At 39.0% G+C, this 13683-nt stretch overlaps 1 protein-coding gene across 2 annotated transcripts; it reads right to left on the bottom strand.

Moving 5' to 3' along the window:
• Positions 1-4841: 4841 nt before the first annotated feature.
• On the bottom strand, positions 4842-13128 carry maff (v-maf avian musculoaponeurotic fibrosarcoma oncogene homolog F). 2 transcript variants are annotated; one of them, XM_066666331.1, is made up of 3 exons: positions 12974-13128; positions 11426-11480; positions 4842-8279 (listed from the first exon to the last, which is right to left on the bottom strand). In XM_066666331.1, the coding sequence occupies exons 2-3, from the start codon at positions 11459-11461 to the stop codon at positions 7836-7838; spliced, it is 480 nt and encodes a 159-aa protein (XP_066522428.1). In that variant the 5' UTR covers positions 11462-11480; positions 12974-13128; the 3' UTR covers positions 4842-7835. The 2 variants fall into 2 exon arrangements, 1 of the variants encoding a protein (XP_066522428.1); XR_010801972.1 differs by lacking the exon at positions 4842-8279 and adding an exon at positions 10171-10385.
• Between the last annotated feature and the right edge of the window lie 555 nt (positions 13129-13683).

Raw genomic sequence — 13683 nt, 5'->3', positions numbered from 1 at the left:
CTGATGGAAAGCGACCAACCAGAGAATACTGCTCTGTATCAGTCATTCACGCTCAGCTACCCCTCTCCGCTCTTAAAACAGTGCACTTAATAGTGTACAACTACTAAAATAATGTATAAGTATTAAAATAAATATAGCGTCCCTACTTCGCGGATTTTCACTTTTGTGGGATCACTGTATATCATCTTGCATATCTCACATTAAACTGGAATGCATATTTTGATACTTTGAACTTTTTACACAATAAATACCGTGGTCTTTATTGATGAGGACACAAAAGGAGTAAATAGAGTATATAATGAAATATCTTTACTTCAATCACTTATTTAAGAATAGCCTGGAAAATATGAAAGATTCACATTACAATCTAAATTAAGATAAAAGCAAGATTTATATTTTACCTGTACATTTTATCTCAAAAAATATGCTATGTATATATAGTCACATTGAAAAAAAAAACATTAGTTCTTCTGAATCTTTGACATATTTGCAGCAAATTTTAATGCCTCAAATTTATAGGCAGTCATAACATAGCTTGGCATCCATTCGCCAGTAAATGAATGCTATTAATATTGGGTGAATCAATATGCAAACCTACCACTGACTACAATGCAATCGTTGAAAGATGTATGTATACCACAAGGGAAGATAAGATAGTGAAGAACCATGCAGTTTCCAAAAACAAGCATTTATCAGCCCTTAAGGTCTGAATCAATGCATTTCAAAGTGTTTACATCAGGTGCTTTTTCCAGAAATAAATAATTAATTAATTAATAATTAATACATCTCAGTATGTGTAGACACAGTGTGCTGTTAGCCTAAGTGGCAGAGTGGGTGTTTATGTATATGTAGGAATATGGTGCTCCTGTCTGCAGGTTTTAAAAGAACTTTCTAATAAAACACCAATTAAAAAAGTTCAAGCAACTACCCACGAAATAGTCATTTATGATACTTAGTACAAAGATTAAATAGTCATTTAATGATAATTAATACAAATATTATTTTCTAAAATGATCTAGATTTTCTCATAGATAAATAATTAGTGTATCATTATCTCTGAATTATTTTACTTTGCTTAAGTGGCACAGGTTCAGAAATACAGGAATAAGATTCAACATAAACTCATTCTGAGGGATTAATAACATCATTATCTTCACATATAACACATATGTAATATTTGACCCATACTAATTATGACTTGAACCCCCAAAAGTGGGTAAAAGCAAACACGTATTTATTTATTACAGTAAATTGACAATATCCATGCCTGGAAGAATCTTGAAATATGATTTCAAACACCCCCCACACTGGATTATACAATTCCTTTATAAGTTTTACATCATCTTTGCCCGCTCCATGCATATTTTTAGTCACGTGGATTGCATTCTCATTAATGTAATAATAATAATAATAATAATAATTAGTTCAATTTATATAGCACCTCTCCTCCTTGGATCACCACCTTAACGTGGTGGAGGGGTTTGCGTGCCTGCGTGAGCCTAGGAGCTATGTTGTCGGGGGCAATGGCCCCTGGTAGGGTCTCCCAAGGCAAATTGGTCCTAGGTGATGGGCCAGACAAAGAGTGATCCATAAAGACACGGATGAAAAAGATAAGATCGTGGACACAGCCTCCCTTGCCCGGAGCAGGGTTACCGGGGCCTCACCCTGGAGCCAGGCCTGGGGAAGGGGCTCCTTGGTGAGCGCCTGGTGGCCGGACTTTCACCTATGGGGTCCGGCCGGGCTTAGCCCGAAGGAGATACATGGGTCCACTCTCCCATGGGCCCACCACCTGTGGGAGAGGTAGTAATCCATGTCTGGTGCATTGTGGATCGGGTGGCGGTCGAGGTTGGGGGCCTGGCGTTCTGGCTCGTCTATCACTGGGGCTGAAGTGGCCAAGGTGGTAGGGAAACTCCTTGGCGGTAGGGCCCCGTGGGTGGATGAGGTTCACCCCGGGTTCCTCAAGGCTCTGGATGTTGTGGGGCTGTCCTGGTTGACACGTCTTTGCAACATCGCGTGGACATCGGGGGCAGTGCCTCTGGACTGGCAGACTGGGGTGGTGGTTCCCCTTTTTAAAAAGGGGGATCGGAGGGTGTGTTCCAACTATAGGGGGATCACACTCCTCAGCCTCCCCGGTAAGGTCTATGCGGGGGTACTGGAGAAGAGAGTCCGACTGATAGTTGAACCTCGGATCCAGGAGGAACAATGCGGATTCCGCCCCGTTCGTGGAACACAGGACCAGCTCTTTACCCTCACTAGGATCCTGGAGGGTGCATGGGAGTTTGCTCAACCAGTCTACAAGTGTTTTGTGGATTTGGAGAAGGCATTCGACCGTGTCCCTTGGGGTATTCTGTGGGGGGTGCTCAGGGAGTATGGGGTACTGGGCTCTTTGTTATGAGCTATCCAGTCCCTGTACAAACAGAGCAGGAGTCTGGTTCGTATGGCTGGCAGTAAGTCCGACTGGTTTCCAGTCGGAGTTGGACTCCGCCAGGGCTGCCCGTTGTTACCGGTTCTGTTCACAATTTTTATGGACAGAATTTCTCGGCATAGCCAAGTGGCGGAGGGTGTCCGGTTTGGTGGTCTCAGGATTCCATGTCTGCTTTTTGCAGATGATGTGGTCTTGTTGGCTTCATCAAGCCGGGACCTCTTGCTGGACCAGTTTGCAGCCGAGTGTGAAGCGGTAGGGATGAGGATCAGCACCTCCAAGTCCGAGTCCATGGTATTCAGTCGGAAAAGGGTGGAGTGCTCTCTCCAGGTTGGAAGTGAGATCCTGCCTCAAGTGGAGGAGTTTAAATACATTGGGGTCTTGTTCACGAGTGAGGGAAAGATGGAGCGTGAGATTGACAGGCGGATCGGTGCAGCGTCAGCAGTAATGCGGGCTCTGTACCAGTCCGTTGTGGTGAAGAGAGAGCTGAGCAGAAAAGCAAAGTTCTCGATTTACCATTCAATCTACGTCCCAACCCTCACCTATGGCCACGAGCTTTGGGTAGAGACCGAATGAACAAGATCGCGGGTACAAGCGGCTGAAATGAGTTTTCTCCGCAGGATGTCTGGACTCTCCCTTAGAGACAGGGTTAGGAGCTCGGACATCCGGGAGAGACTCGGAGTGGAGCCGCTGCTCCTCCACGTCGAGAGGAGCCAGTTGAGGTGGTTTGAGCATCTGGTTCGAATGCTTCCTGGACGCCTTCCTGGAGAGGTGTTCCGGGCATGTCCAATGGGGAGGAGGCCCCGGGACAGACCAAGAACACGGTGGAGAGACTACATGTCTCGACTGGCCTGGGAACGCCTCGGTATACCCCAGGAGGAGCTGGAGTCAGTGGCTGGGGAGAGGGAGGTCTGGGTTTCTTTGCTCTGACTGCTTCCCCCGCGACCCGGACCCGGATAAGCGGTGGATAATGGATGGATGGATGGATATATAGCACCTTTCACAAATCCACAGACGCTTTACAATCATAATAATAATAAATAAAATAATTAATTAATTAAAGACAAAGAGGAGTGAGACAGGATTGAACAATTACGAAGATAATTGGAGGAAGGTAGTTCCAGATCTTGGGAGCAGGGACACTGAAAGGCCTACCACCCAGAATAGAAAGTCTAAAAGAAGGCACAGTAAGAAGTCCAGAGTTAGAAGATTTAAGACAGCGAGAGGGACAATATGAAGAAATAAGATCAGAGAGATATGTAGGATCCAGACCGTGTAGAACCTTAAAGGTTAAAAGAAGAATTTTATATTTATTCCTAGACTCTACAGGAAGCCAATGCAGCACCTGCACAAGCCAGAGAAGGCATGGTGGTAATCAATAGCATTGTGATTTTGCTCTATAATATATTGTTGGTGATCCTTGACTACAAATGTTGTTGTGTGGTATGTGACACATTAGCTGGGGTTATTTATTTATCATTAATGCACTCCAGACATTACAGTAAAGACTCTATAAGGATTGGAAGACTTCCGTTTACTGAAACACGTGCCTGTGCTGTACTGGTTTCCCATTATGACCTCAAGAAACTAACTGGAGGTTAGGGAGGATTTCTGCATTTTCCTTGTTTCAATATTTTGCTTAAGCCATATGTACTTTATGGATTTAAAAAAAAAAAAACATCCTTAAAACATTTTTTGCAGCTTATGAGAGATTTTCTTCTTATTTTTAGGGGTGCTTGGACTCAAGCAGGAAGATTAGGGGCAGTTGAAGTGAAGAAACAGCACTTTCCACCTACCTCAGTCCATGGATGAGCTGCCCTTGAGCAAGGTACCAAACCCACAACTGCTCCCTGAGAGCACCGGGGATGGCTGCACACCGCTCTGGGTGTGCTTTCACAGACAAAGATGGGTTTAATGCAGAAGGCACCTTTCCTTATACAATAACAAATAATTGCACATGAAGAAAAAATGCCAAAGGTTAAAAAACAGCCATTGATGTAAAGTTGTGCTGCTTTTGCGGGTATACCACTTCATGTCTGTATTGCAATGACACTAACATATTTAATATTTTGAGACCATTGCTGCTAAATTTTTGTTGTTTCTCACTTAAAAAATGAACATGGCTCAACCAATAATAACATGAATGGTTTAAAGAGGTTTTTAAATCTATAAAAACTTTAAGATAAAAATGGTTTCTATATCAAGTAAATGCTTCCTTGTTACATTTTAAGTATTTCTGTATTGTCCCTCTAGTGATTATTCATGTATTTTTCTGGAAAGTTTCCAACAAAATTATAAAACAAATAATTTATATACAAAATTACATATAAAAATGAAATTTCAAAGAGCACACAACTGTAGGTACACTATATACATAAATTTTAATTAAGGATATAAAATAAAATATTTATTTTGCCATAAAAATACATGTAATAAATAGTGGTTTTGGACTTTACAAAACATCCAGCATTTTTAGAAAAAACAGAAAGCATCACATAGGTATATTAATTAAAGTTCCTGGGAACTCATTTTGATTTTTTTTTAATAATACTAAACTTGGGTGTTATGTGAAATATACAGCAAAGTTTAAATAAAAAACACAAAACAGAAATATGATAAATCTCTCATCAAAAATGATCAGTACTGCTCTCTTCTCCATGTAGTCCTAAAAGTGGGTATTACCCTGACCAATCACAAGGCTACCATAGCCATGCCCCCATAGGTGCTATTTTAGTGAAAATTCTGAATCATTTTCTTAATTAATGATAATAATAATACTAATAATAATAACAATAATAATGATATATTTATGTAGCGCTTTTGAAGAACTCCAGGATTCTCACAATCATCAAGATGTTGAAAGACAAACAGCAAACACAGAACACAAAACAACAGAACAAACATGAATGGATAAAGTCTTGAGTACAGCAGAGATAGCAGCAACACTTGGTTGGCATGTATAACAGAGTAGCAGCAAAAATAGCAGCCGCACAGGACCGGCAACTGCAGTTCAGAGTAAAAACCCAGAAAAAAAATATTAAGCTGTATGTTGCCATGGTAACGTAAACAGCATTCTGTGCTCGAGTGATAAGATAGTATTAATATATCATTAGTATATTGGACCACGTCCACACTGTTCTCAGAGAGCTCAGAGGAGCAGATTTTGTTCATTTTGATGAGAGATTTATCATATGCTTTGTGCATTTAATTTAAACTTGTTATGTGTTATGTGAAAAGTTCAGAAAAGTTTAGAATTATTAAAAAATAATAATAATAATAAATCTAAATTTCTAAATAGGTTCCTAGGGGCTTTAAGTCAAGTGCTCCTCAATCTAAACAGTGAAACAGGTCTACTGAAAGTTAGCAATAAAATTCTTTCAATCTAGATATACAAATCCCCATTAAACATATAACTGCGCTCTGCTGGCAAATTGTTGGCCAATTAATTTTCAACCATGGGTTAATGTGATTATTTACAGTCAACACTTAGCTGTTTCTCCTTCTGCCACTTCTAGAACCCACCTAATTTTCACCTCTTTTACACCTGCTTCTTTTCCAGACTTTTACATTTTATCCAACTGTTTGCATATGTTCCATTCTTTCAAGCGTTTGCTCTGATTAATACATAATTATCTTTCTACTATACAAACTGTAACAACGGACAACCACTATATTTTAACATAAATATGACCTTCACAGACAGACACACTGAATCAAGTTACAGTAAAAGGATCCCAACTCTCAGATAAGGCCTATATAAAATCATATCAATTACAAGTCATTATATATGCAGTATTTGGACACCAAGTCATTACACAAGTATTATTTGGAATTAAAATCTCAGATCTCTACAGCTTAAAATGCCTTCATTTTCAATAAAGACAAGTTTACGCTCCAATAATTTTCCAGATTTTCTTTTCTTGAAGTATTAAAAATAACTTTATAGGAATGTACCAGATTATACTGACATGGCTTCTACTGGTCTTGTTATTATGTACCATAAATAATTATAAAAAAAAAAATAATATATTTCAGCAATATTTGCCAACTAATGAAATGTTGGTAGTCAGAAAAATTAAGTCAAGCTCAGTTACTCCAGTATAGACCTGTACAGTTATGACCATATCTTACATTTCAGGCCAAAATGCATATTATATAGGACATTAAGCTAAATAGCATGTAACGTGACCAATTCATTATTTACTTTGTGCTTATACTGGTTATATTCAATGTAATAGGCCAACAATAGAAACATCAAACTCAATGAGAGATAATAGCCTTATATAAACATAAATATAATCTAGTACCTAAAAAATTAAACAAGACAGAAAGCAACAAATACCAGTCTAGTGACATTTTCCACTACATGGAACCTACACGACTCTTGCTTTTCTACTAACCAATTCTGGTACATAGTCAATGGATCCAGGTACTTTTCTTAGTCTCTGCTCACTTACAGTTTCAACCAAGCCAAGTTGATACTAAATTTTGATGTGTAAACCCTGCAGAGAGCTGATTGGGCAGAGAGACATATCAATCACCACAAAATGCAAAGATCCAGCACAAACTATATTATAAAATCTTTGAAGTTACATCAGCTTTCACATTTGATTTTATCTGCCTCACAACTGCAACTCGTAACTCAGCTTGGCTTGACACACTGGTTGCTCAGCACAGCTACCCCGCACAGAACGCTTGTCATTTGAAAGCCCTCATTCATTGTGTAGTCATGGCTCCTCATCCCAGTTGTCACAGATCACAGTTTTCCTTGTTGCATGTTCGGTTTTGGCTGGAGATTTTAGTTGGCCACCGACCCAAGGAGTGTTTGAAGCTCTTAAAAGCAACTTAGGCTAATGTTACGAGCTGTCATTGTGAGTCAGATAAAAACAATGTGTAAGTTGCTGTAACTTAAGGGATTTTACAAGCATTTGTGCTGGAGCTATGCATTACATGGTGATTGAAAGGTCTCTGTGGCCAATCAGTGCTCTGCAGGGTTTACACGTCACAATATAGTACATACTTGGCTTGGTTGAAACTGGAAGCAAGCAGGAACTAAAAAAGTGGAAAAGCAAAAGAGCAGAGCAGATTTTTGTAGGTTCCATGTAGTGGAAAATCACCACTGTATGTTGTTGTCTGTAGTATACTGTGTACCTAGGTACGCTCTTAAAAGGTTTCTGAACACCTATTGTTTTGGGTCTAGGGGGAAAGGAAAAATCCTTTCATTGGCGCATCCTTTCGTTTCTTTCTGTTTGCTTTTACAAAAATAATTCTTAAAAGAAACAAATTATGAAAAGGTTTTTTAGATCCTTCAGTGTAGTTCCTCAAATGGCATTTTTCCAAAAGAACCATTTTTGGTACCTTTATTTTGCAAGAATGTTTGTTTGTGTGCACAAGTTGCCATTAACAAGCAGCCCTACGATGCTTCTTGCTCTCTGTGGCTGTTGCCCTGTTGTGGGCTCTTTACTATGGTGATCACGGAGGCAGTGTTGAGGCGAGGAGCTGTTGCGAGAAGGCTCCCCCCTCCAGCCTCCAGGCCACGAGCAAAACGTTGCAGGGCAGCTAGCCGAGCACCAAGCCCCTCCAACTCGCGACGCATGCCAGCATTCTCTGCACCAAGGCGCTCTACCTCACGCTGCAGTTCCTTCTTCTGCTGTTCCAGAGCTTCGCGCTGAGACACACGCTTTACCCTGCAGCTTGCTGCATAGCCACGGTTCTTCAATGTGCGTCGCCGCTGTTTCAATTTCTGGATCTCCTCTCTTGACAAACCACGCAAGTGTAGGTTCAGTTCACGAACTGACAGAGACATGAGCTCACTGTCTGTCAGCACAGGAACATTTTCTCCACATTCCCTCTTTACCTAGGATAGACAGAGAATCTGATTAGGCCTCTAATGCCAGAAATAATCAGCAGTGAATGGGAGAAGTACCTGGCACCCTCATGAATGTAGGAGACCGCATTAAATTGAGAACGTAAAAAAGACTATAGGTTTAGTTCAAGTGCTTCTGTGTGTTTGTGTTTGTGTGTATATGTTATAGTCTCCTGTTTACTTTGTTTTGGAGTGTATTTTGTCTGGTATGGTGACATAGTGCACAGGTCACAAGCGCAGAAACTTTCCCTCGTTCACAGGGAGAACCTTGACTGTTCTTGGTTTATTCTTCAATCAAAGTTTATTTTCATTTGGGAAATGTATTCCCGTTTGCAAGAGCACTATTATTTGCCTGGTTTTTCCATATAATCCCAGCTCCCCATTTAAAACTAATCCCGTCCGAATACAGCTCTGGAAGTAGTCCAAAATGCTGCCAATTTTTTCCCTTCCTCTGCGCTCTTATGCTTCTCATATTTACAGCGCCCTCCATAATTGTTGGCACTCCCTGCTTGTTTTTTGGCTTCTAATAAATTCTGTTTTTTCCAGTTGAAGGTTGCTTTTTTCTAATTTTTTTTTTTTTTCATTGTGAGATTATGCTTCTGCAATTTAAAAAATGTTAAGGCTTTTAACACATTTTAACTAGGGGTTCCAATAATTATGGAGGGCGCTGTATGAGCATGGCACAGGGGAGCGTCATCAGGGATGTGGTATACATTTTAGGACATCCTCAGACCTCAGTCAGTACACAGGCATTGGGCAGAACAGCATCTTTCCTCATGGTAAATGACATAGCTCCTGTTTTTTCTGTCTGTTGTTCATGTTGTTTGTTGTGTATTTCTAACCTGTCTTCTTTCTTTAGTCATTTCATTTTATTTTAGTTGGTTGGTTCATAGTTTCTTGTTCCATGTTCTTTAAAAGATCATTCCTGGTTCATTATATTGTGTTGAATAAAACTTTTTTTAAAAAGGTACAGGATTTTTATTTGTATTAGTATCAGTGTTTACTCAAAATAAACTGAATACAGTTTTATTGGTGTAAAACATGAGCTGAGACTTGGGTAATAAAAGAGAGCTGCAGCGCAGGTTTTAGCAACAGTTCCATGGAGTGATATAGTGGTTGTGGAAAAAACTGCTATTATCACAAAATATCCACCGACCAAAGTGTGTTTTTGGGGCATCCGGAGGAAACCCACACAGACACAGGGAGAACACACCAGCTCCTCCCAGTCAGTCACCCAGAGCAGGGCTCAAACTCACAACTACATGCTGTGCCACTGTGCTGCCCTTAGTTTTTTATTTAAAGATACTGAAGTATTTATTCAAATTACTCAAATCCACAAGGTAATCCATTTAAGTTTTGATTACCCTCCCCAGATGAATAAAATGAAAAACTTACACACACACACTAAAAAAATAAAACCTTACTATTAAAAAAATAATGTGATCTGTGTTCTGTGTCATGAATAACCTAGTTTTTAAATCAAACATCTCCACAGCTCAGTACAGGCTCTGGAGACTAAAAAGGCTACATTTAACAGTTTCTAAACACAAGCAGAGTCTGTTTATGAAAAACTGATAAATGATAAAACTGTCTGTCAGGAGACTGTACAACTTATGTAATGTGTGTTTTTTTTTAACTTTTGTTAACCATCTAGTTAGCTCTTTGGCTACTCTAACTGAACTTAACCAGTGTGCTAATTTCCAGTTACAACCATGTAAATGACATTATCTAGCATGTATCATTGCATAGCATTATCTAGCATGTATCATGCAGAGGCCATCAATTAAGATGGCCTCTGCATAACATAGGGTGTATTTTAAATAGTTTGTTAACCACTATATTAGGCAAAAGCTCGAGACAGGTCAAACATCAGTTATCCACATTTTATTCACCACAAATCATTATGCAGCACTATATTCCTACTCTTAATCAGGACAGTGCACGTTCTAATGAAAACAGTCACAATGGCAAGCTGACAAGTGCTTTTAAAAGACTTCTTTTTAATTCACATAAAGTATTCTCTTTCTCACTCCACACTCTTCAAGAGGCAGCAGAATGGTACAGCTGATTGGCTGCATCTCTCACTTGTAGCATGGTCTATTATGAAGGGAAAGATAGGCTGTTTACAATCCAAGCCGGGAGCTCCCATGGAGTTTCTGTATTTCTTGTGCTTTCCTGAAAATTCCTCTTTAATACATTAATGTGAAACTAGTGAATGTTATGGTTAATATTGAAGATTTTATTTTAAAGTTATTGTTGATGACATATCTATCAAAATACACCTTGCTATAATTTTACTGTCCATGCCTAATTGGACCTGAAGAGTACCCTGTAAGACTTTAAAGCCCTGTGCACTCATTTTGATACTTATAAACATTGTCTATATTTTACATTTACATGTAAGGCATTTAGCAGAAGCTCTTATCCAGAGTGACTTACAAAATAGATTTGTGTTCAGTCAGAGTTGGTAACCTAGCTAGTACAAATAGGTTAGGGTTTAAAAAACCCTTGGGCTCAGACACTGCCAGAACAGAGCCAGTACTTATACCTACAAGTAAAAATAGGCATGTTTTTATTTGGGCAAGAATCAATGTCAAGGCTTATGTAAGGTCAGATCAGCCCAAAAGTTAGCAGTGTGTACACATCACTGACTTCAGACTTTAATGCTATCTTCTCAGTGAATAAATTCATTAATCCAGACTCCATCAAAATTACTACATAACAAGTGAGCTTCTCAAAACACCCTGTGGCCTGCCCCAACCTTATAAATATACACTGAACATAACATGGGTAAATGGCTATTCTGTGGCATATCTTTAAGATTAACATACATAATTATATACTTAAAAATGAGTGGAGAGTAGGTTCAAGACCATTTCTGTGCCTTTCAAAGTACATTAAAATCTCTGTATTTTTACTGAACAAAAGTGTTTAATTTAGATATATAATATAGATTAAGAAACATATTGCAGTATTTAACAATCTCAATATGACATTTTATCTATACTATATATCCCACAGTAAAACAAAGACATGCATAATGCACATTGACATGGAATGTTTCACTTACAAATACTAAATAACCTTAATTCAAAAAGATAAACTCAATAAATATTGACAATATATGTTGCCTTTACCTTTAGGGCTTTGCTGGCTCTACTATCTGACGTCATGGTTTTGATTTTCTAATACCTGCAAACACCAATTATACAAATAGGTTAGTCTTCCTGATCCTGTGTTTATTCCAGGACTAATATTAATTTGTATTTTGGTAACCCACCATAGATGACACTTTATGATATAACACTTTTTAAATGCCTCTAAAACTGATGTAATTTTCTATGATAACTGCACAATTATGCTACATTTCCATTTCCTGAAGGACACATCAGGGATTGCAACAAAATAGATGAAGAAAAATAAATAAAGAAATAAATAAATAAATTGCTAGTGGTTGAAAGCAGGTGTTCATAGATTGTGGCAATGGTGTCACTAGGCTGTTATGGTGTCCCAGGTGATTGCTAAGGTTTTGCTAGGAAGCTGCCAAGGTATCCCATGTAATTGATGTGTATTCGTGTGGTTGGTCTGTCATTAGGTATTTGCCACTAGAACTGAAACAAAGTACCAGTAATTAGTTCATTAAACATTTCCCAGATTTTATCACTGAGGTCTGTCTCACTAAACCTGATTCTCTATTCCATCTTGCATGTGAAAAGGGTTTACGTTTTAACAGTTGCACCATTCAATAAAATGTAACAGGACATGTATTCGTATTGTGGATTAAACGTGGTCAACATCCGAAAAAAGAACTACAGCTGTTGTTGACCTACAATTTCTAAATATGTGTGGGTTGTGTACAGCTCATACAGTCGTTTTTCATCGAGTCATGGTGATTCAGCACGAGTCTCCTCCCAAAGGCCTGCTGTCAAAAATATTCTTGGTGAATATATTTATTCTGCTAATGAGGCCAAACGTTTTTATTAGTTACTGCCAAATACTGATACTGCTCTTGGCAAATGGCTTAGAAAACAGCACACACTAAGTAGTCCTGAAGGCTTTGTCATACTCAGACAGTTTAAGCAAATCTCGCTACCTCAGCAATTATCGACTAAGGAAAAAACTGCTTAACCTTAGACTGCTTAAAAGTATATAATTTCCGAATAAAAAAGTTCACGTCACCTAACTTAAAACGAGTTTTGTACAAGCTTTGACCCACTAAAATACGATGAATTTACGGGCAAGTCCTCTGTACGCAAGTTATGTATAAACAAATGGCAAACGTGATCACACGTCATTTAGCTCCAAATTGAACCGTTTACCAATTACTAAAATAAGAATTAGCCAAGGTAGTTAATCGTATTAACAATACGTTTGTGATATTTAGCAGCCTTGCTAGCTTGTAATCTGTCACGTCATCCTGTTTTCATGGTAAACGACGGGCCAGACGTAACCAGCTCAGAAAAATAATAAGTGCAGTTAGCACAATAACTCAGTCGAAAAAAAACATTCTAACATTATTTCAACCCGTAAGATACCACGTAAATAGAGATATGAATAAAAACAACGGATTAAGGTTTTTCCCTGACTGTATCAGGGTGGCTATGCTAACAGTTAATTAGCATAATATGGTGGGTAACAAAGATGTAGTAAACAGAGGCAGAAAAGAACGGCTTGCAAGGTGTTACCTTTATCTTTTTTTCTTGAGACGCAGACGAGCAACAGATATATCCACAAAGTCAGAGCTAGGGAACTTTAATGGCCACAACCGAGCCAGTTAAAAGGCGAGTAATGCGACCCGCCTTTTCCCGGAATCACCGCGGGACTCTCATTCATAAACACCCACACATGCGCGCGCGTGCGCACGTTTGTGTTTATCTTAGTTTACCCTTACCATAATGCTGCTCTATCCTATAAGCATATGTTTTCATCTTGAAATGTATTTATCTACGTTGTGGGGACAATCTTGTGTTCCCCACAAGAAGGGTATTTTCCCACAGTGTAGGTTTGTAAACAGCCTTTGGACCCCACAAAGGGAGGGGGGTGGGGTATTCCACAAAAAAGGATCTCTCAGTTTAGCAAGATTATTTAAACTTAACGTCAAGCCAATCCAATAAGAATAGAGCCGAGGAAGATTCCTATTGGACAGTCCTCAACGTTGGGCTTAAGTTAACTGGCTACTGAGAAATACGCTTTGTTTTCTCTCTCTCTCCCACTTGGCCAAGTGACGCAGCAACTCAGGAACTAAACCAGAGTTACAAACAACTCCACAAAAGCGGTCTAACAGTACCCTTATAATCTTTCTCAACCGGCGTTCTGACATAAAACGAGTTACCAAACTTATCATGAAAATGTAACTACTTCGGCTTCAATATTAAAGTCGGAAATGTCCGAGAAA

This window comes from Hoplias malabaricus, chromosome 3, assembly GCF_029633855.1.
Source record: "Hoplias malabaricus isolate fHopMal1 chromosome 3, fHopMal1.hap1, whole genome shotgun sequence".
Lineage (NCBI taxonomy): Eukaryota > Metazoa > Chordata > Actinopteri > Characiformes > Erythrinidae > Hoplias > Hoplias malabaricus.
This window is presented reverse-complemented; position numbering and strand designations above follow the sequence as displayed.